The 22760-nt window shown below is 39.9% G+C and overlaps 1 protein-coding gene across 1 annotated transcript in view; it reads left to right on the plus strand.

Annotated features, from left to right (window-relative positions):
* The window catches only part of LYPD6B (LY6/PLAUR domain containing 6B), a 99235-nt gene extending 76704 nt beyond the window's left edge, over nucleotides 1-22531 (plus strand). Inside the window, exons 3-6 of the mRNA XM_083350487.1 lie at nucleotides 8371-8521; nucleotides 9979-10077; nucleotides 12714-12844; nucleotides 21953-22531. Coding sequence (XP_083206613.1) covers nucleotides 8407-8521; nucleotides 9979-10077; nucleotides 12714-12844; nucleotides 21953-22117 — 510 coding nt within the window. The 5' untranslated portion in view covers nucleotides 8371-8406 and the 3' untranslated portion in view covers nucleotides 22118-22531. The remainder of the gene's footprint in view (nucleotides 1-8370; nucleotides 8522-9978; nucleotides 10078-12713; nucleotides 12845-21952) is intronic.
* The last annotated feature ends 229 nt before the right edge of the window (nucleotides 22532-22760 follow it).

Below are 22760 nucleotides of genomic sequence, written 5' to 3' on the forward strand. Positions count from 1 at the left end.
TTCTTATCTGTGGTTTGGATCCACCCTAGGATATTTGGCCTTATTGAATGGAGTCTGCTTTCTACAGAACATGGACTCTTGACTGTAAAACTGATGAGGGCATTAGCTGATCCTAATAACTGATCAACTCCAAATGATAATAAACCATATTTTAAGACTGTAAGAGAGCTGTGTTGTGCCCAAAGGAACTCCTTTGAGTGTTACACTCAGTATGACTTACCTTTTGCTGATAATATATCATATAGTTATGCCAGGAGTTTTTTTTATTGAAAAGTTTTACAATACATTTTATCTTTAACAATCCCTCCCCCCCTCCCTCCACCCAACCCTTCCTAACCCTCCCTAACCCTCCCCCCTTCCCCCTCCCCCCTCCCTGACTTCCCAGAGCTAAATACAAGGTATAAAAGTAAAAACAATCATAAACAACCATATGTTAACAACAATAAACTATTAAGTCTATCGCACTCTAGCTCATATGAAATGACTACAAGCAATACTAATATCACATAAAAAAACTTATTCAAATGCTAAATGAAACTTTTTAGTCCCATATTTGTTCTAGATATAATCAATCCACTTTTTCCACTCCATAATATAACGTTGTTGCGAATGGTCTTTCAAATAAGCCGAAATCTTTGCCATTTCCGCCAGGTCAGAAACTTTTAGAGTCCATTCTTCTATAGTCGGCAGTTCCTCCGTCTCCCAATATTGACCTACTAAAAGTCTTGCTGGGGTAATTAAGTTCAGGAGTTTTATTACAGGTAGTCCTCAACTTACAACCATTCATTTAGTGACCGTTCGAAATTAAAATGGCACTGAAAAAAGTGATTTATGACCATTTTTCATACTTGCAACCATTGCAGCATCCCCATGGTCATGTGATCAAAATTTGGGTGCTTGGCAACTGGCCTGTATTTATGATGGTTGCAGTGTCCCGGGATCACGTTGACCCCCTCTTGCAACCTTCTGACAAGCAAATCAATAGGGAAGCTAGATTCATTTAACAACCGGGTTACTAATTTGACAACCACAATGGTTCACTTAACTGTGGCAAAAAAGATTATAAAATGGGGCAAAACTCACTTATCTGTCTTGCTCAGCAAAGGAAATTTTGGGCTCAGCTGTGGTTGTAAATTAACAACTATCTGTATTCATTTAAAAAATGAAAATGCCTACTGATGGATATTGTTTCTGACTAATAAACTTTTGTTTAAAGGTATAGGTTTTGGTGAGCTACAGCTCACTTTATCAAATGTGACAGAGATCCTATGGAATTAGTGTCAACTCAACTCTTTGGTGTTGTTGTTATACATTTACCTGCATTGAAATCCAAAACAATACATAGAAAAACAACACAAAGAGTTGCAGACTAAATAGTTTTCTGTATATGAATGCTGGTTCCAGTTCAGTTCTCTTTTCATATATTTGGTACTACTTTTGCTCATAAAGTGCCATGCCAGAATTACTGGGGTAACAGAGTGTTATTGATTTTTTCCCCCAACCAGCATATAATTTGGATTGTTGTAATAAAGTAAGGGACGCGGTGGCTCAGTGGGTTAGGACGCTGAGCTTGTTGATCAGAAGGTCGGCAGCTTGGCGGGTCGAATCCCGAGTGACGCATAACAGAGTGAGCGCCTGTTACTCGTCCCAGCTTCTGCCAACCTAGCAGTTCGAAAGCACGTAAAAATGCAAGTAGAAAAATAGGGACCACTACGGTGGGAAGGAAACAGTGTTCCGTGCGCCTTTGGCATCTAGTCATGCTGGCCACATGACCACGGAGATGTCCTCAGACAAGCGCTGGCTCTTCGTCTTTAAAAGGGAGATGAGCACCGGCCCCTAGAGTCAGAAACGACTAGCACGCATGTGCGGGGGAACCTTTACCTTTACCTTTAATAAAGTATCACGAACAATAACTATAAAACACATTCAATTACTTTCTTTGCTGAATATTCTTTGCATGAAGAAAAAAATATGGTATATTTCACAGTCAGTTGCTCTACTGAGTTTTCTTTTTTAAAATTTCATTTAGCAGATGAAACAAATGGAAATGTTTCAATTTTTGGTTTCAATTAAATGTTAGATTTCAGAAATAATTTAAAAAATGAACAGAACATTAGTTTAAGTGGTTTTCTAGAAGAATTATTTCACAGGCTGTTGGACACAATTCATCATACAAAAAGTAATTAATGAAGCTATGAATGTTGGGTAAAAATATTTAGAAACATCCAAACTGTTTCACTTTTCAATATTTGCAAGGTAAATATTTGAAATGCAGAGGCTTTATTTGCCCGTAGAATTTATTAACTTATCTCTCTTTTAATATATAACCCAGGGCTGGAAGATGTTAAATGGAGAAGTCTGTCTGACAAGGATAAATAGCTATTCACATTGTGGTATTTAGGCTGAGGAACAAAAAAAAACCTTTATAATGAACAAAAGCATACAATTTTGAAAGGAGTCTCTAGAAAATTGCCCAGGTGTGTATATTTACGTAAGCAAGCAACCATGTCATTTTAAAAACTTGAAGATCAAGAAATTGAAATTGTGCATGTAAGTCATGGAGTTTTCATCATCATTGTCATCATCACTGTTACCCACACAAACTCAGGTGATTAAGTGTTTACTAAAAAAAAAAACCCTCTACCATTTTTACATAGTCCAAGGATTCATTAAGGGCTTTCCATAAAGCAGACATGTCAAACACAAGGCCCGGGGGCCGGATCCGGCCTGCGAAGTGGTTTCATGCGGCCCGCAAAGCCACCCTGGAAACAGTGAGGAAACGGCCCCCACTGCCTTGGCCCTGGCCCAGAGACCCTCCTTCTGCCAGAGACCCTCATATCTGCCCCACTCCTGCCCAGGACCCCATAGGCCCCCTTGATGCCAACGATATAGTTGGCCACACCCACCCAGTAGGCCGTACACACTCTAGCCACGCCCAGCCAGTAGGCCACGCCCATCCTGGCCACACCCACCCGGCCCCCTGAGGGTAACTGCAATGCTGATGCGGCCCTCAATGAAATTGAGTTTGACACCCCTGCCATAAAGGGTTTTGGTACCATTCCCAAAACAGTCCCGTGCCCCAACAATCACATAGCATCTTCCACCTGGGGCAGCTAAAGCAATTTTCTTTTCAATAGAAGAGAACATTTGTAGTTCAGGGTTGGACTGTGGAGTCCTTGCTGCTCCTTCAGCTTGGCTCTCATTACCCATCTAGGTAACAGCTTCAGTGCTAGAAGGTAGTAGGATTTGCTGTTAATACGAGGGCAGTTTGGAAATAAGCCCCCATTTGGTTATCAGTGGCAGTCGCTCGCAGATACAGAACTTTTATTATACACATTAGAAAACTACAACATTACATTACTTTTCAACATAATCGCCACTCAAATTGAAGCACTTGTCGTAACGTCTTACAAGGTTTGAAATTCCTTAGTAGTAGTCACTCGGTGCCAAATCTAGACTGTAGAGGGGGTGATCAAAAACATCCCAACGGAACTGCTTCAAAAGTTCTTGGGTGCGTCTGGCAGTGTGCGGGCAAGCATTATTGTGAACCAACACCACACCAGAAGTCAGCATGCCCCGACACTTGCTATATATGCCTCTTCTGAGTTTTTGTAATGTTTCACAGTAGACGTCTGAATTGATGGTCAAACCGCGGTGCATGAACTTCACTAGCAGTACTCCTTTGGCATCTTCACATTTGGCGGGATTTTCTATAGCACCACTTCCAGTGTGGTGTTAGTTCATGATAATGCTCGCCTGCACACTGCTAGACGCACCCAAGAACTTTTGAAGCAGTTCCATTGGGATGTTTTTGATCAACCCCCCCCCCAGCCTAAATTTGGTGCCGAGTGACTACTACTAAGGAATTTCAAACCTTGTAAGACATTATGACAAGTGCCTCAATTTATTTATTTATTTTTTATTATTTTAATTCCATTTATATCCCGCCCTTCTCCGAAGACTCAGGGCGGCTTACAAGCTTAGCAATTTAAATGGAAATTATGTCAAAAAGTAATGTAAAGTTGTAGTTTTCTAATGTGTATAATAAAGGTTCTGTATCTGGGAGTGTCTGTCATTGATAACCAAATGGAGGTTTATTTCCAAATTGCCCTCGTATACTGTGGCTTGCCCTGTCAGTGTTGGGGGAGGAATTTTTGCTTTCTTCTTGATAATGCTTGATTTTTGGTCTGGTATTGTTCCTGGTGTTAATCCCTGATTATCTGGGAATTGATTACTGGTAAGGAGATATTTGGTCTTTTTGTTTCTTTCTTTTTTTTAAATTGTCTCTTTTGAATGGTGTGCAACTGTTATTTATCTCTATGTGCCTGATGATTTGTCTGAGTGCCAGGCTTCTCTAACGCTTTTGGACTTAGCTTGGTCAAAGGATGCTCAATTTCCCAGTTAAAACTATGATTAAATCCATGTGTTTTGCAATGAAGGAGTTTTCTTCATATCTTCAGATTGTTAGTTGTTATTCATGGGTGCCCTCTGCTAGTCTTCTGTCTGTTTGTCCTGCATAGTGACTGCTACAGTCCACTGTACAAATAATGAAATGTTTGCAAGAAAAGAACCAAGCTCAGAGGAAACTGAGGGCTGCACAATTTTCTTTTCACTTGCAATCTGAAATGCTGAATTTGTATTTCAGGGACTAAGGATTGACAGCTTTCCCATTGGTAGGGAGTTCCACCCAAATCTGCCACTGATTTCTTGGCTAGTATCACTCCCAACTGTAAAGTATACTTCCCTACTTACTTGTTCTGGTCTCTGAGTGTTTTTTTCCCCTCAGCCAGTCAGACTGGTTTTTATTTTTTCTCCTTCATGTAAGTTAGGCTAACAAGATGGAGAGGGGGAGGGACTTTCGCTGGAGGCCAGTTTCTGTGCTCCCTAATTGGTTGGCTCTGGATCTTCTCAAACAACTGTAGTGAGAATAGGCCATTGTGACAGTGATTAGACATCTGTGGACATGTTGTATATGGGCTGAAGTCTATACATTGGCAAATGATCTAGCAAGTCCTTTTGAGAGTTTAGGATGTGTCGCATGTTTAGGTATCAGTAGGAGGGATGTTACTCAGATGTGTGGAAGGGCAGCAAAGAGGAAATTGCCTACTCAGCTCTCTAATTGCTCTTAATAAGTATCCTGGAGAGGAGATTGCCCTTGCAGAGACACATACCATAGAGTTAACACTTTCCTTTCCTGGGTTATGCACTTTTTGAGAGGAAGAAAAGAAAGCCATCTCCTCCAAGATAACTTTTCTGCTAGTTCACTAACAAACAAACAGCCCTACGGGCTTCATATTTGCATCTCAAAAGTTAACATTATCAGTTCAATGCAGAGAAAGAATTAGAGCCTTGAGGGAATCTCTCTGGCTTTGACTGATCACAGTCAGGAGGAGATTAAACAATTATCACAGTTCTAGTTAAGCAAACCAGTTTATGATAGATACCTAATCTGATTTGTTAAACAAATTCACAGATCATGTTCTCTCTGAGGTAACTTGTGGTCAGAATTAAATGATGTGTGTGTGGGGGGGGGAGACAAATACTTTAGTTTGCATTTGAGTGTGAATTGATCTGATTTCTCATTTTCAAAACAATACAGAAAGTAATACACTAAACAGAGGCCTTCAAATTCTGCAATGCGGTTTAAATATATAGATATTTGTGTGTGTCGGTGTGTGTGTGCTTATGGAAGTTTGTACAGTGGTGCATATTTCTTAAAAGTAAGAAATCATATCGCAAAATGTCTGTGTACATTAAGAAAGCAGTAATAGAAAATATTTGGAGAACTATGCATCAAAATAATTTTGAATACGCACAAATTCCAATGGAAACTTGAAAAGGAAAACAGGTTCAAAGAACCAAATGTGACATTCTTATAAAAAAAATGAGGAAAGGAAAATCACAGATTTGCATAGCTCAGGGCCATCAAGGTTTTTTTTCGTTTTCTGATGTCTCCTTCATTCTCTTTCAAGTTGCAGAAAAAGTGCAGATCTCTTGCCATCCAGAAATCCAAACTGATCTATTGTTCTAATATGGGCCCAAAAGCCTCAAATGAACTCAGAAAGCACCATGTGTGAGTCTTGCACATGGGCTGGAGTTTAATTTTGGGTCCTCATTTTACCGACCTCAGAAGGATGGAAGGCTGAGTCAACCTTGAGCTGGTGAGACTCAAACTGCTGAACTGCTGGCAGCCAGCAATCAGCAGAAGTAACCACAGTACTGCATTCTAACCACTGAGCCACCCAAATATCACTAAAATGGAATAATCCACAGTGTTCTGTGGGCAAAAATCCCTGTGAAGAATTTAATTGCTGTGTGCCTCTTTCCAACAGCCTTGTGCTACTTGGAAGCAAAAGAATTGCAGCAGAGCAAAACACACACACACACACACACACACACACACACAGAAAGCCAAGCCAATTCTCATCTGCTTGGTGACAAACAGATGCAAAGATCTTTAAAATGGCGGTACTGTATTCTGGAAGCAGTATTCGTCCTATGAAACTATTATTTATATGCAAGGATCCTCAGGGATGCAGCTGTGCCAGAAGTGAGCCCAATGGAAATTCTCAGCCATGTCTTCTGAATTCTAGTAGCAGGTGCCACGGAATAATACTTTTTCAGAAAATGACTGGGCTTCCTTTTAGCAGCAAGGGTCTTCGGATGGACATGGGAGATATAGAAGTTTGCTTTGTAGCAACAAAAACTGGAGGAGAAATTTCCCTAAGTCTAAGAAGAATGCTCATGTTCCCTGGATGGTTGGATGTGATAAGGAGAAACTGGTTAGACATTTCCTGGAAATGTTTTAATTTGGATTCCTGCACTGACCAGGACTTCAGTACAGGCATCCAAAGTAAATGGACTTTTCCAATTCTGTGATTGACTGGTATTAGGAAAAATCCTTCTTTCTATCTGGATACTGGTAATAGGAACTATCGCAAAGAAATCACAATAGTACAGGTAGTGTTCGAACTATTCAGCTCAAAATTTCCATTGCCAAGCAAAATGGTTGTTAAGTCAGTTTAGCCCCATTTTGCAACCTTTCTTGCCACAGTTGTTAAGAGAATCAGTGCAGCTGTTAAGGTAGTAACACGGTTGTTAAGTGAATCTGGCTGCCCCATTGACTTGGCTTGTCAAAAGTTCTCTAAAGGTGATCACATGACCCGGGGGCATGTAATTTCATGACAGGGAGAACAATTAATCAATGGAACAGCTTGTGGATGCTCCAACACTGGAGGTTTTTAGGAAGAGGTTGGACAACTATTTGTCTGAAATGGTGTAAGGTTTCCTGCTTGGGCAAAGGGTTGGACTAGAAGACCTCCAAGGTCCCTTCCAGCTCTGTTATTCTGACTGGTGGAAGTTAAACAGCACAGTATCCTATTATTTTAGACTAATTAATGAAGAGTAAAAGAAGATGAGCAGAAATAAACATTTTTCTAGAGCCCAAGATCAGAACATAAAACGTAGAACAACTAAATACACTTTGAGAATACAATACAATCTCATTAAGTATGCCACTACTTTTCTTTGTCAGCTCTGAACATAGTGAAGCCTTAAGGATTAGGCATGGGATTTAGCTATCCTATAGGTCAGGGGTAGGCAACCTCGGCTCTTTTATGACTCATGGACTTCAACTCCCAGAATTCCTGAGCCAGCCAAGCTGGCTCAGGAATTCTGGGAGTTGAAGTCCATGAGTCATAAAAGAGCTGAGGTTGCCTACCCCTGCTATAGGTGATTTCTTTTAGGAAAAATTCTGGATTGGTCTGAGTGGCCAGCCAGTCCAGCAGTTGAATTAATTGGGGGTGCAGTTCTTTGTAAAATCTACATCCCAGTGAGATGTGCTCTAAGCTTTCAGTTTCATCGGAAGCACAGGAGCAGCCTCTGTGTGAAAAAGCTGACAATGTCTACTATTCACAATGATGATCCGACTATTCATTTTGGGACAATTACCCGTTCATAAACATGTCAAGACTGTTCCTTAATTTAGAGACGTTACCTAATGAAGGATAAATTGCCTGTGAACTCTGTCATGTACTTTCTAAATCTCTTGATTTGATCCATTCAAGCTTAGAACCCAGTTGGTGGTGGTGTGTGTGTGTGTGTGGGGGGGGGTTGTTTGTTGTTGTTTTTTAATTTCCTTTGCTGTCCCTGCCTGCCCAGGGTATTTTGCTCTCCTGTATAGCCCAAACTTCTCCAGTAGGAGGCAGGAACAGCTTAGCTTTGCAGTGCTGATATTTCCTTGATTCTTGATTCCATCAACTGTGTTATGAGGCTAATATTGTAGAGATTATGCTAAATATACTCGGTCCTCTTGCTCTTATTATAACAAAGTGCCATTTCCTTTTCTCACTCCCCCCTCCTCCCTTATAGGTATGAGAGCATTAAGCTCTGAGCTACATTGACGGTATGCCATCACTCTGTCACATGCTGGCGGTAGCTTTTGTTCAGATCCTCCTAATTTCAGGCAACTGGATTTTAGCCAAAAACATCAACTTCTATAACGTGAGGCTTCCAGTTGACCGTAAGTAGCCCGTTCCTCGGCATCGGTAAATAACTCCTTTCCAAACCTTTCCAGCCATTTTATGTTGAGCCCTTCAAACCTTTTTAAAAGGTTATTTTATATTGCAATTATGCATGGGCCTAAAAGCAAAACATTAATTTGACCATCTTTGATGATAGTTAATTATTAGGTGGAATGCCTGATTAATGGCCTAAAATGTGCACCTGGGTGTTCATCTGATTAAGTTATAATACCTTTTTATTGCCTTCCCTATGTGCTTCTAATACTTTTGCTGTGTGTATAGTTCACAAAGGTTCTGCAGCATTCCTTGAGCACTGTAGTTTTCAATGTTTATCCTGTTTGAGGGAAGGTGCATCAGAAAAAAAACCCAGTGCATGCTGCTTCAAGTTTAGGCATCTGATCTGTTTATTGGCAAATGTGGCAGCAACATTAGTATTTTTATTCAGTAGGCATCAGTTTAGGTGCAGATCCAGATCAATTCTCCCCCCCACACACACGAGAGCAGAATTGCAAGGTAGGTTGAGTAGAAAGAGAGCAATTGGACTGAAGTCACAGGGTGAGCTTCTATGGCCTAGAGACCCTGCCTCTAATCCAACACGTTCACCAGTGGTATGTAGGAAGTTGTGCCAAAGTTACAAAGAGCCACATGTCTCATATAATTTACCGCAAAGGGAAAGATGTCCCAACAATGAAGTAAGCCAGGACTTCCCAATCTCGACAACTTTAAGAGGCCATGATGGCTGAGGAATTCTGGGAGTTGAGGTCTATGTGCCTTAAAGTGGCCAAGACTATTGGATAGTCTTGGACTTAATATTGGACTTAGCTGCTCTCCCCTTGCATCAGATGCTCAGAGCTTGTTAATGTTGCATATCAATGGACCATTTGGGCATGGCACATATTTACTTTCTAGGTCAATTCAAAAGGCAACTGTCCTTTCTTGGTTCTTTTCCTTTTTGGGGGGGGAGGGGAAAGCACCTTTGGGACAATCATGACTTTGATGATTGAGAATCTCCATAGAGATTTCTAGGTCAACCTTTTCCAACTTAGATACTTTCCTGAGGTGTAGTCTTTACATCCCAGAATGTTCAGTTGTGGCTTTCCTGTCAGGAATTCTGGGAATTGAAGTCCACACATCTGGACAAGGTTCATGCTGTGGATCTGTTCTAGGTTCACTTGAAACAGTCTTCTAACATGATGTAAAGTTAAAATCAAGCTAAGTAGATTTTGCACCTTTTAAAAGAATGATTTTGCTTAATCACTTCAGGAGTAAATCCAAGTGAACTTAATGGGGCTTAGCTCTAATATGCTTACGCTTGGGTTAGGGAAAAAAGTTAATTGAACATAGTATATTGTAAAATAATTCCCTCCCGTTTGGGGACTAATTGAGGGGAATAGGAGAATTTAGAATCATCAGAATAAAGTATTTAACATTTCCCTCCTTTCATTTAATTTTAAAGCTACTCCATTTCCAAGCAGCTTCAAGTGCTTTACTTGTGACAATGTTATTGACAATTACAACTGTAACAGATGGGCTGAAGATAAATGGTGTCCTCAGAGTAAGTATATGGAAAGCATTTATTTTAACTTTTCCAATTAACTCAGTCATATTAAGAGTGTCAGATGGTTAGCAGGATTTAGCAGTCCAAAGGACTAATGGCTTCTGGAATCTATAGCTATTTTCCTGGATTCACTTCAGTGTTACACGAGATTAACAGTAAAGGTAAAGTCTAAGTGTACTTCCACCTGTCAGTTATAGTTGACCATGTGCTTATCTATAGTATCCTTTTGATGTGTCAGTATAAAGTTTAACAGCCAGTTTCTATCTCATATGACACCAAGCTGGCAGGAATAGCCAATGCTCCAGAAGACAGGCTTAAGATACAGAAGGATCTTGACAGACTTGAACATTGGGCACTATCTAACAAAATGAAATTCAATGGTGAAAAAAGTAAGGTTCTACATTTAGGCAAGAAAAGCGAAATGCACAGGTATAGTTTAGGTGGTATCTTGCTCAATAGTAGTAACTGTGAGAGGGATCTCAGAGTCCTAGTGGACAATCACTTAAATATGAGCCAGCAGTGTGCTGCAGCTGCCAAAAACGTCAACACAGTGCTAGGTTGCATTAATATAGGGAAGTGTTAATACCATTTTACAATGCCTTGGTAAGGCCACACTTGGAATACTGCATCCAGTTTTGGTCACCACGATGTAAAAAAGATGTTGGGACTCTAGAAAGAGTACAGAGAAGAGCAACAAAGATGATTAGGGGACTGGAGGCTAAAACTTACAAGGAACGGTTGCTGGAATTGGGTATGTCTAATTTAATGAAGAGAAGGATGGGGGGGGGGACATAATAGCAGTGTTCCAGTATCTCAGGGGTTCCAACAAAGAAGAGGGAGTCAAGCTATTCTCCAAAGCACCAGAAGGCAGGATAAGAAGCAACAGATGGAAACTAATCAAGGAGAGAAGCAACCTAGAACTAAGGAGAAACTTCCTGATAGTTAGAACAATTAATCGTTGGAACAACATGCCTCCAGAAGCTGTGAATGCTTCAACACTGGAAGTCTTTAAGAAGAGATTGGACAGCCATGTGTCTGAAATGGTATAGGGTTTCCTGCCTGGGCAGTTGGTTGGACTAGATGACCTTCCAACATCATCATCATCATCATCATCATCATCATCATTATTGCTGTTCCCTTTCTCCTTGTTTTATTCGGTTGCACGGGAAAAGTTTGCTCATATAAAAGTTTTCTCATATAATCCAGAGCAAGCAAACATTAAACAGAAATTTATTTACCAATAAAGGAGAATATTTGTAGCTCAGGATTGGAATGAGAGGGCCTTGGCGTTCTTGTTTGTTTCCTTGCTTGATGAAAGGTCCTTGGTGCTCTTATTTATTTTTTGTTTGTTTTTTTGCTTGTTTGCACATGTTTCATTACCCAAACTATTTAACATCATCAGCACTAGTAAAAAGTGGGGTTTGCCCTGTCAGTGTTGGTGGGTGAAGACCAAAACACTTCCCCACCAGCAATCAGCATCCAGATGAGCATAGATTAACTCCAAGATTAACATCAGAGCAGCAATCAAATAAACAATACCCCAATAAAGGAACTGCCAAATTAGCTAGCATTAAATAGCCCAACCAAAGAACCTCCAAAATCACCCCCACCAACACTCACAGGGCAAGCCAATAGACTAGAACATAAACTGAGAACAACCCTCATTCCTTACTAGCACTGATGACGTTACCTGGTTTGGGTAATGAAACGTCTGCAAGAAAACAACCCTCAGAGAGCACCAAGGACCCCTCAGAAATAAATTTATGTATGTATGAATGTATGCATTAGGTATGTATGTATGCAGTGGTGGGATTCAAATATGTGAACAACTGGTTCTCTGTGTGGATGCGGCTTCTGGAAGTTAGTTCTGGGCCTGGGCAACCAAAAATTAGCTACCGGTTCTGCTAAACTGGTGCGAACTGGCTGAATCCCACCACTGTATGTATGGATTGGTTTATTTAATTTATGTGCTGCCCATCTTGTCTAAAGGGAATCCTGGACAGCATATAAATTTAATACATAAATTCTGACATGGATATAATATAAACCTCCCTATCTGAAGCCCAACAGACTTGAGAAGTTGAATCCCAGAATTCCCAGCTATTAGGACTATTGGCTTCTCCTCCACCATCTGCCCACTGTATGGAGCGGCATCATAGCTGCTTTTCCTTCTGGGTAGGAAGGATTTTTGCCAAGAGAATGTAGGAAGGGTGGATTACACATGTTTTCCAACCATTAGGGGAAAAAAATCACTTGGGGCCATCATGTGGTAGAATCCCCATCAGCAATATTGTGGGTGGTTGTACTGTATATCATTTCCACAATTTGGAAAAATCTGCAGCCAGTGGAAAGCAAAGCCATAAGTTGATGTGTGGACAGTCATCGTTTTAAAAAAAGGAAAAGGATCAGGAAATGTACACCCTAAGGTTAAAGAATACAGGAAAATAATATGTAAAATGTTCCAATCAAGCAAAATTTGGTTTATGTGTCAATAATTTTAGGGCAAGTGTTCAGACGTTAATAGGATTTTGATTTTTAAGTCAGCATGCCTGAGCTTATAAAATATATTGGTAAAAGAATCCTGATGTTGTCTCTTTCTTTCTTTTCTCTCTTTCTCCTTTTTGATTGTTTAGACACTCAGTACTGTTTAACAGCCCATCACTTTACTAGTCATGGAAGAAGCCTCTCTGTCACAAAGAAATGTGCTACCAGGGAAGAATGCCATTTTGTTGGCTGCCATCACCACAGAGAAACTAGTCATACAGTAAGCATTACATTTTGGTATAAAATTAGCCCTTAGAACAAGAGAGCCCTTTCTATGCAGTAGATGGATTCTCCCCATGGAATACTTGGCAATGTTGACAGAGGGCAAAAGAGAAGGTTGAGTTTCTGCCTGAGAATTATGATGGATCCAGATGAGTATGGGGTTTCTTCCTGCATATCTCTCTCTCTCTCTCTCTCTCTCTCTCTCTCTCTCTCTCTCTCTCTCTCTCCCTCCCTCCCTCCCTCCCTCCCTCCCTCCCTCTCCCCCCTCTCTCTCCCTCTCTCCCTCCCTCCCTCTCTCTCTCTCCCTCCCTCCCTCCCTCCCTCCCTCTCCCCCCCTCTCTCTCTCTCTCCCTCCCTCCCTCCCTCCGTCTCCCCCCTCCCTCCCTCCCTCCCTCTCCCCCCTCCCTCTCTCCCTCTCCCCCCTCCCTCTCTCTCTCTCTCTCTCTCTCTCTCTCTCTCTCTCTCTCTCTCTCTCTCTCTCTCTCTCTCAGAACAGTCTCATTTCTCCTAGCTCTTAGTGTAAGAGGGGCTAGGAGAAATGGATCGCTTTCCGGATATGGAATTAAAGCTGCTTCATTTCGTAGTTTCTTGACTCATTTAGAATACTGATTCTCATGTGGTTCAAAGATGACTATTTAAACTAAAGGCATTTTACTCATTGAGTAAATTATTAGGGTGAAGTACTAGCCTTGAGGATAAACATCATGACTTCCTTTCAGTACATAGATACATAACATTTGTTACCTCAAATAGGCCAACAAAATATAAGTATACCTAGAACAGTTATAATAATATAATGTGGTTTCAAAAGTCTTAAGAGGGGGAAGGAAAAGCCCAGAAATACATATTGTAAATTAAAACTACTCAATTAAAAATCACTAATGCATTATTAATAAGCTACAATCCATATTGAGAGCCAGTTTGGTTAAGGTACCAAGTTAGAAATGTGGAGGCATGAAGTCCTTGGTGCTCTCTGAGCTCAGTTGTTTTCTTCCAGATGTTTCATTACCCAACTAGATAACATCATCAGTGAGAGATGTGAGTTCTAATCCCAGCTAAGGCACACAGCTAGTTCAGTGTCCTTGGGCCAGTAAATTACTTCTCAACCCTATACAGAAAGCAGTAGCAAACTATTTCCAAAAAAATGTTACCAAGAAAATGACAAGAACTTGTCTAGAGAGTTGCCAGGAGTCAAGACTAACTTGAAGGCACAAAGCCCTCCCTCCCTTAGCTGATACTTGATGATGGGGCACTTTTCCAGCACTGGGTGGCAGGCCCCTCCTTGCATAGGCATCCAAGCTGAAGCAGATTCTCAAGGAGAATAAGAAATGACAGAACAATGATGCTAACACTGCAACCAGATCTTACAATAATGCCAGATACCTATTTTGCTACCACATTTGCATCAATAGCACCACCACAGGCTCCAACAACTTCACACACAAGATTAGAGGTGCTCTTCTTCTGATGTGAGATATGCCTTGATCTGCCAGCAGTGTTCCTCAGGATTCACCGTAAAACAATTGGGACAAGCTTTGCACAGAAGAATTAATGGACACAGATATGATATCGGAACTCAAAACTAATAATGTCAGAGCATTTCAGCCTTCCGTGATCCTCCATTTATAGATCTCAAAGTAACCAATTTGGAAAAATCGCACACTATGCCAGCTGAATTGAGCAAGACATAGCTGAATTCATATACATCAAAAGTATTCTGGCTGACTCAGAAGGCTTTTAATATATTACAGATTGTTACATTTGATAAGGTACGTGTAATGCATCTCACATATAGCCTGTGTCTATCTTCCTCTCATTTTTCCTCCTTTCACTTTAAATCCTACTGATGTTTAGACACTCTATTGCATCTGCTAAATGAGCTGCGGTTTATGAAAGCTTATGCCTTTTAATAAATTTGGTAGTCTGAAAAGGTGCTACCTGACGCCATCTGAATTTTGGTTGCTGTAGACTAACATGGCTTTCCTCTCACAATGCCCGCTTTTTATATCTTAGGGATTAAAATTTGGGATATTTGCCAGTACTGTTGCTAAGAAATTTCCCTAAGTTATCTCCACCATCTACAATACCACAAAGTTCTCCTATCTGCTGCAATCTTGTTAGTGATTTCACAGTTCTAATGGCATAAGCAAGTGGTTCTAAAACCAAAGACAAAAAGGAAAGAAAAGTAAAATTAGGGCATCCTCAACTGGTGTTATAAATTTAAAATAGGGAGAAACACGCTATTGATTTGTGATCTTGGGAGTTGAATAAAACAAGCTAAATACAACCCAAAATAATTTAAGAAATCACTTCAGAAATCTTCAAGAAATTATACTATTTTTAAAATCTGTATTTAAATAAAAATGCTGATTCATTTTCTCTATTTTGAACAAAAGCAATTACTTAAAAACCTAATATTATCAGCTTGGTGGCCCTGAATTCACAGATGTCAGAGTAAGAAAAAACTACGATCTCTAAGATAGATAGATAGATAGATAGATAGATAGATAGATAGATAGATAGATAGATAGATAGATAGATAGATAGACAGACAGATGATAGAGATAGATAGATAGATAGATAGATAGATAGATAGATAGATAGATAGATAGATAGATAGATAGATAGACAGATGATAGAGATAGATAGATAGATAGATAGATAGATAGATAGATAGATAGATAGATAGATAGATAGATAGATAGATAGATAGATAGATAGATAGATAGATGATGGATGGATAGATAGATGATAGAGATAAATAGATAGATAGATAGATAGATAGATAGATAGATAGATGATAGATAGATAGATAAGAGAGACAGAGACAGAGAGATAGATAATGTGCCATTAAGTTGTGAAGATTGTCGTGTTTCTCCATGACAATCTATCCCTAACCTGGTCCTACAGGTCTTCCAATGTTACAGTCATCACCCTGTAACTGAGTCCAAACCCGTTGCTGCTAGTCATCCTCTTCTCTTTCCTTCCATCTTTTCCACCATTGGATCTTTTTCCAGAAAGATAGATCTTCCCATAATATTCCAAAGTAGAATAATTTGAACCCGGTTGTTTGTTTTTGAAATGAGAACTGGGTTGATTTGCTCAATGACCTACTCACTGGTTTATTTTCTTGGCTATTCATGGTGTTCTCAGGAATCTTCTCCAAAACTCAAGTTCAGAGGCTTCAATACGCTTCCTATCCTGCTTCTTCAAAACCCAACTTTCACTTCCAGAGTGTCGTAGGGCTCTCAAAGTTCTGATCTTTGTAGGTAGAAACACATCACGGCATTTGATTATTATTTTTTCCAAGGCCTTCATGGCTGCCCTATCTGGGGCAAATTTTCTGAGTGCTTGTTTCTTTATTCTTGAGGGTTGATCCTAGAAAATAGAAACTATTCACTCCTTCAGTATCTTCATTGCTAATTCTAAGGCTGGTTGTTCTACCAGTAGTTATTAGATTTGTCTTCCTTATACTTCATTTAGTCCCATTGTTTCCACTTAGCTCCTTAACTTTTATTATTACAGCTTGCAGATTCTTTGCATTTTCAGCTATCAAGGTATGTCATCAGCATAATGCAGGTTGTCAATTTTTCTTCCTCCAATTTTAAAACCATGCTACTGTAATCTTTTTCCAATCCAGCTTCCCTTAATATATATTTAGCATATAGTTTAAATAAATAAGGAGAGGGTATGCAGTCTTATCACACTTGCTTGCCAACCACAACAGTTTGTTTCACACTGTTAATATTCATACTATGGCTTCCTGACCTGTATATAGGTTTCTGATGAATACAATCTGAGAGTCCCATTTTTGAAGTCATTTTCCATAGCTTGATGTGATAGACACAATTGAAGGCCTTGAGACCCTCACTTAAAATCTTACATCCCTATTTTTCAAAGAAATAAATTGTAACATAAAAGGTTTCCTGCCCTGCTTGGAAATATTGCAGAATAAGTTTTATTTAAACTGGAGGATAAGAATCTATACACCACCAATAAAATAGAAAAATAAGAACTCAATATTGTAGAATATTTTCCTGGACCTATCAGGGTCATTAACCTTCTCTAACCGTGTAGATTAATTTTAGTCACAATTTCGTGAAGAGAAAAAGGTGAGGTAAGGTTAGTAATTTAATTTTGTGAGCTGTGGTAATTTTATATTTTCTAAAAAGAAGTCTACCTCATATGCTGGTAAGAAATTGGAACTTACATAATTTGAAATAGTTTATGAACAAGTCTAAAATGTATATCCACTTTCTGAGAAATATCATAAATCAAAGATTTGCTTAAATTTGTTTTAAGAAAAAAACCAATAGCTTACTCTCCCCTTTCCCTTTATTATTGCCTTGTACAAAATAATATAATTTCCATTTTGGAAGCTTAAAGTTTGTTGAATTTATATTTTGCAGAAACCAGAGTCCCATATTGTTTTAGGAGATGGATGAGGAGCAGAAATGTTTAACTTTATCAGAAGCATTTGCAATAATATGACCTCAAATGAGGTCATATGCTTTAGCACTATCACATAACCAATTACAGTCATGAAATCCAACCCCTGTTAATACGGAAAAAAATCTACCATTTCCTGTTCTATCTGCTTAATTTATCATTCCACAGAGCTCTGTTGAGAAGCCATTAAAAGAAAAATCTCAATTGCTGTCACCTAAGGCAACTTGCTTCATAATAGTATGATTTGAAACAATTATGACAATTCTGGACAGTCCACACTTTTTTTTTAGATTTTTATCCCATGTTTTTCCCCCACATTTGACTCAAGATGGTAAATCCACCTAATGCTCTTTCTTACTCTATTTTCTCTGCAGAAACACCCCCATGTGACACCCCCAAATTGGGTTGAGCCAAAGGGACTGGCCCAAACGTCACCCAGCTGCCTTTTCATGCCTAAGGTGGGACTAGAACTCACAGTGTCTTGATTTTTAGATCAACACCTTAAACACCACACCAAAACATCTCTCCTGGCCCAATAAAGGCCACCTACTGCTCTTTAAGAGCAGAAGTGGACAATTTTATTTTTTTTATTTTTATTTTATTTTTATTACATTTATATCCCGCCCTTCTATGAAGACTCAGGGCGGCTTACAAGCTTAGCAGTAGCCTTCATTCTATGTATATGCCTGCTTGTTAGGGCTTTCACACACACCCCAAGCGGCATTATTACAAAGTCAGCTTAATTGCCCCCAACAATCTGGGTCCTCAATACCAATCTTCTCCCACTCACAGCCCAGCAAATGATTCCCACACCCGTGTTTTCCGATACTGATTCAGAGCTGCTGTTTTCCAACTGCAACCATCTTAGGCCCTTCAGAGGGGATGGCCTCTGTTGCCTTGTTCCAGTCTAGTAGCAGCTCCACTGTTGTGTCTAACACACCCTGCTTCTCCAGGGGCTGATCATTGCCTTATGAAGTTCTTTCATCCTGGATTGCTGGGCTCTGCATTTTTTAAAATAATCTAGCAGCGATCCAATGATGGAAGGTTAAGTCCGTGAATTAACTTCCCTACTAAAAGTTCATGTATACCTTCATTTGTGAGTTCATGTTGCATTCACCCTTTTCCAACTGCAGTGGGAACCCTTTCAGTTTCTGTCTAGATTAGAGGAAGCATGTTGCCTTTGATTTTCCCTTCTGCACATTGTACTGCAAAGCTTCTCTTCCTAGCCTTTTGAAATATATTTAAGAAATACTCCTATTGCATTTTGCTTCCATGAGGCTGAACTGCCTTGATGTAACATTTCTATGGACCTACAGAAGAACATTGGATCAAAAGAGCCACCTCTTCTTTATTGCCTTAACTACTGTAGCATGGGAGTCACAATAGTACCATAAGGTGGAGGGGACAAAAGTTGTAATTTAGTGGCAAAGGAAATAATGTGGGAAGGAGACATGCATCTAGCTATTGACACAGATCTCTGGAAGAAGTCAAGGAAAGGCATGGAGACTAGTGAGAGGGGAATACTCCCTTAAAGCAGGGGTCCTCAACCCTTGGGCTGCGGACTGATACCGAGGCATGGCCCATTCAAAACCGGGCTGCACAAGATGCGGGCGAGCACGTGAGTATACTCTACTGCTGCATACGTGGAATCATCCCCTCTCCCCCCCCCACCTCTGGCACTTCCAATCTCCAAAGCCAAAAAGGTTGGGGACTGCTGCCTTAAAGGAGATGACAGGTGGGATGGTCCACATGGAAGCCAGCCGATATGAACAAGGAGCAGGAAAATGACCATTCAGGGGCCTTGCTTGACTGAATATCAGCCCAACCCAGGGCCAAGCCACTGCAATCCAGGTTAACATTGTTGAAGAACTTAAGAAGCCTCTGGGAAGATTCTGGTAGACAAACAGCTTAGGCTGTCATGTAGAATTACTTTATGTCACACAAAACTTCCAACGTTAGATGGAAGGAATGAGAGATTTCCCACAATTTCATTACGCTTCAATCTGCAGAAGAATGGCCAAGTGTATTTTATGATTCCATACAAGTGCAAAGCAAACAGAAAAATGTACACTTTAAGCTCTTTAATTTCTATCTTTTCTCCCCTTTTCTTTCACATTTCTAGTCCTGAAATTTGCAGCAGTACACATAATGAAATATGAGCTTTGCTTTATACAGTCTCGGAAGCAAGGCAGGGATGAATAACAGTTATTAAGATTCATAGCACAAAATGAGGCTTCAGTGTTCAACATGGCTATCATGAGTTCTTCATAATCAGTAAATGCAGGATTTATTACGCTGAATATGTGCTTTGCTGAATTATAAATAATTCAAGATTCAGATTTTCATCTATATAGAATTTAGATTTTTTTTTAAGTACAGCTCTGATAATGCGGGTTCTGGCATCTGTATGATTAGTTTGCTAAAAGAATATTTACATATGCCTAAATATGTTTTGACCTGTACAACTTATGAGCGAGGGCACTAGCCATTATGTATCAAGGCATTATATAATTGAGAAGATGCTGTGTTTGGGCACTGCTCTAACTGTGGATCAAAGACCTCATTGCACAATTTTGGAATATCATTCTTGATTAAATTGTCTCTCATAACATGATAATTATGGTTACTTTCATGATCATCTTGATGTAAAAGATGATCTAGATGACTCTAGAAAGAGTACAGAGAAGAGCAACAAAGATGATTAGGGGACTGGAGGCTAAAACATATAGGAAATGGTTGCTGGAATTGGGTATGTCTAGTTTAATGAAGAGAAGGGTGAGGGGTGACATGATAGCAGTGTTCCAATATCTCAGGGGCTGCCACAAAGAAGAGGGAGTCCAGCTATTCTCCAAAGCATCTGAAGGGAGGACAAGAAGCAAAGGAAGGAAACTAACTAAAGAGAGAAGCAACCTAGAACTAGAAGAAATTTATTTATTTAATTAATTAGTTTTATATACTGCCCTATTCCCGAAGGACTCAGGGCGGTTTATAGGGCAAAGTTTAAAAAACAATATAAAAGTTAAAATAGAAATAGAATTAAACTAAATTAAATTAATTACTAGCCCAACAAATTAAAACAAAGTTTAAAACTTAAAACCCCTAAGTCCAGGCCAGATAGATCAAAGAGCCAAGTTTTAAGGTCCCGACGAAACGAACGAAGGTTGGGGGCGGTCCGGAGTTCCACAGGTAAGTCATTCCATAGGGCAGGCGCGCCCACAGAGAACGCCCTCCCTCTGGGGATCACCCGCTGGCACTCCCTGACCGGCGGCACCCTAAGGAGGCCCTCCCTATGGGAGCGCACAGGATGATGGGAAATTGATGCTGGCAGCAGGTGCTCCCTAAGATAATCCGGACCCAAGCCATTTAGGGCTTTATAGGTCATCACCAGCACCTTGAATCTCACCCGGAGGGCAACTGGAAGCCAATGCAGCTCGCAGAGAAGAAGTGTTACACGGGAGTATCGGGAGACTCCCATCACAACTCGAGCGGATGCATTCTGCACCAGCTGAAGCCTCCGAGTGGTCCTCAAGGGCAGCCCCATGTAGAGAGCGTTGCAGTAGTCTAACCGGGAGGTCACGAAATTCCCTGACAATTAGAACAATTAGAACAATTAATCGGTGGAACAACCTGCCTCCAGAAGTTGTGAATGCTCCAACATTGGAAGTTTTTAAGAAGTGACTGGACAACCATTTGTCTGAAATGGTATAGGGTTTCATGCCTGAGCAGGGGGTTGGACTAGATGACCTTCAAGGTCCCTTCCAACTGTTTATTCTATTCTATTCTATTCTATTCTATTCTATCATTCCTCACTACTGCTCAGAAATGCAGATTTTTCTTTTCTGAGCACAAAGGCAGACTTCTGTATTATGACTGGGAAGCATGCAGCATGTTAATAGTATTGAATTATGTTGCATCTTATTGGTTAGACTGCAGCATTGAGATTTGTTTCCGCTTCAGATTTTTTCTTGGGAATAGACAACTGTTGCTTATTCATTTTTCTGCAAGAATAACAAACATCCAGCAATTTGCCAAATTGTCAGTATTCCAATATTTTCTCTTATCCTCCTTTATGCGTTTTTTTTATTGATCTGAGAACCAGGATCACAATAAAACTGAAGTGTCAGTATGTGGAGGATTTTATAGTTTATTACATATTTTAGTTATAAGTGTCCTCGTAGCTTCTGTCTCCTTTATTTCTTTGAATAGTGAAGGATAGTGACAGCGCTCTTTCTTTCAAGGCTAGCAATCTCTTTACATATGCATTTCTTTTCTGAGGCAAAGGTGGTGTTAGGTAATACAGCAGTAGGATATGCTACATATAACCTGCGTTTTAATTCCATTTGATTAGCAAAATTGTTATGTAGATTTAAAAAGTTTGATTATTCTTTGAAAAGTTTCCCAAGGAATCTAGCAGCAGCCCTTTTAATACATTATTGTTTGTAGATGGTAGATATATTGTATTTCATGAGGTGATGTTTTCTGTTGAAGGTTTTTATTTTTAAATGGAGCATGCGCTCCATCTAAAATGAGAGCATCTCTTTTCTTCAAAGAGGGTTATAATTTCCATGTGCAAATTGATGCAGATTTACTGATTGATTCCTTTAATCAAGAAGCACTAAGGCTTCCATATAATAACATTATCCATTACAATTTACAGGAGTGCATTTCCTGCTGCGAAGGGATGATCTGCAATGTAGACATACCCACAAATCACACCAATGCTGTTTTTGCGATACTGCATGCCCGGAGGACATCAGGAGGTAGCAGACAAACTATTAGCATCTTCTTGCTGGTCATACTCATCATAGTTTTCAGGTTATGACATGACTCTCCTCAGGCAGAAGGAATTTGTTGTCTGGAGTTACATGAAGACAATCTCTGAGGAAGAAGGAGTTCTAAGAAGCCTGTTGTATGGATAAAAGCACTGCTGGGTATTTGAAGACTGCTGGCCATAACACGGTAACAAAGAGACTCAGATATTGGTGCCAAGAAAACCCAAGCATGATGGCCAGATATTATGTCAACTTGACCAGTTACCAAAAATCTCAAGACTTCTTTATGTGGAGCTTAGAACAATTTGTGCTTTGGCACATTATTGTAGCAAGTTATTCCTGTACAATTTTGAAGTATTAAAATTCTTCCTCAGCTGAAATAATAGGTTTTCTGAAGTGATGATACAATATTCTTATTTTATATCAAAATTCTTCCTAGTTTTGAGGGGTTCCCTACCTAGCTGTAATCCAAACCCATTTCTGATGTTGTTCCGACTTTTTGCTGTCCTTACTGTGGGCTCCTGTATTCTAATACTACAGTAGCCGCTGTAGTAGCATCATCGGATTGAGGGGGAAATGGATGGAAATGGTAATAGTTTGGTAATAGTCCATTTTGGGTATGGAGAATCCAGCATGTGTCTGACTATGCAAGTTTGGCTTGATGCAGTTACTATTAGGAGTTCTTCAAAAAGG

This window comes from Vipera ursinii (genome assembly GCF_947247035.1).
Source record: "Vipera ursinii genome assembly, chromosome: 1".
Lineage (NCBI taxonomy): Eukaryota > Metazoa > Chordata > Lepidosauria > Squamata > Viperidae > Vipera > Vipera ursinii.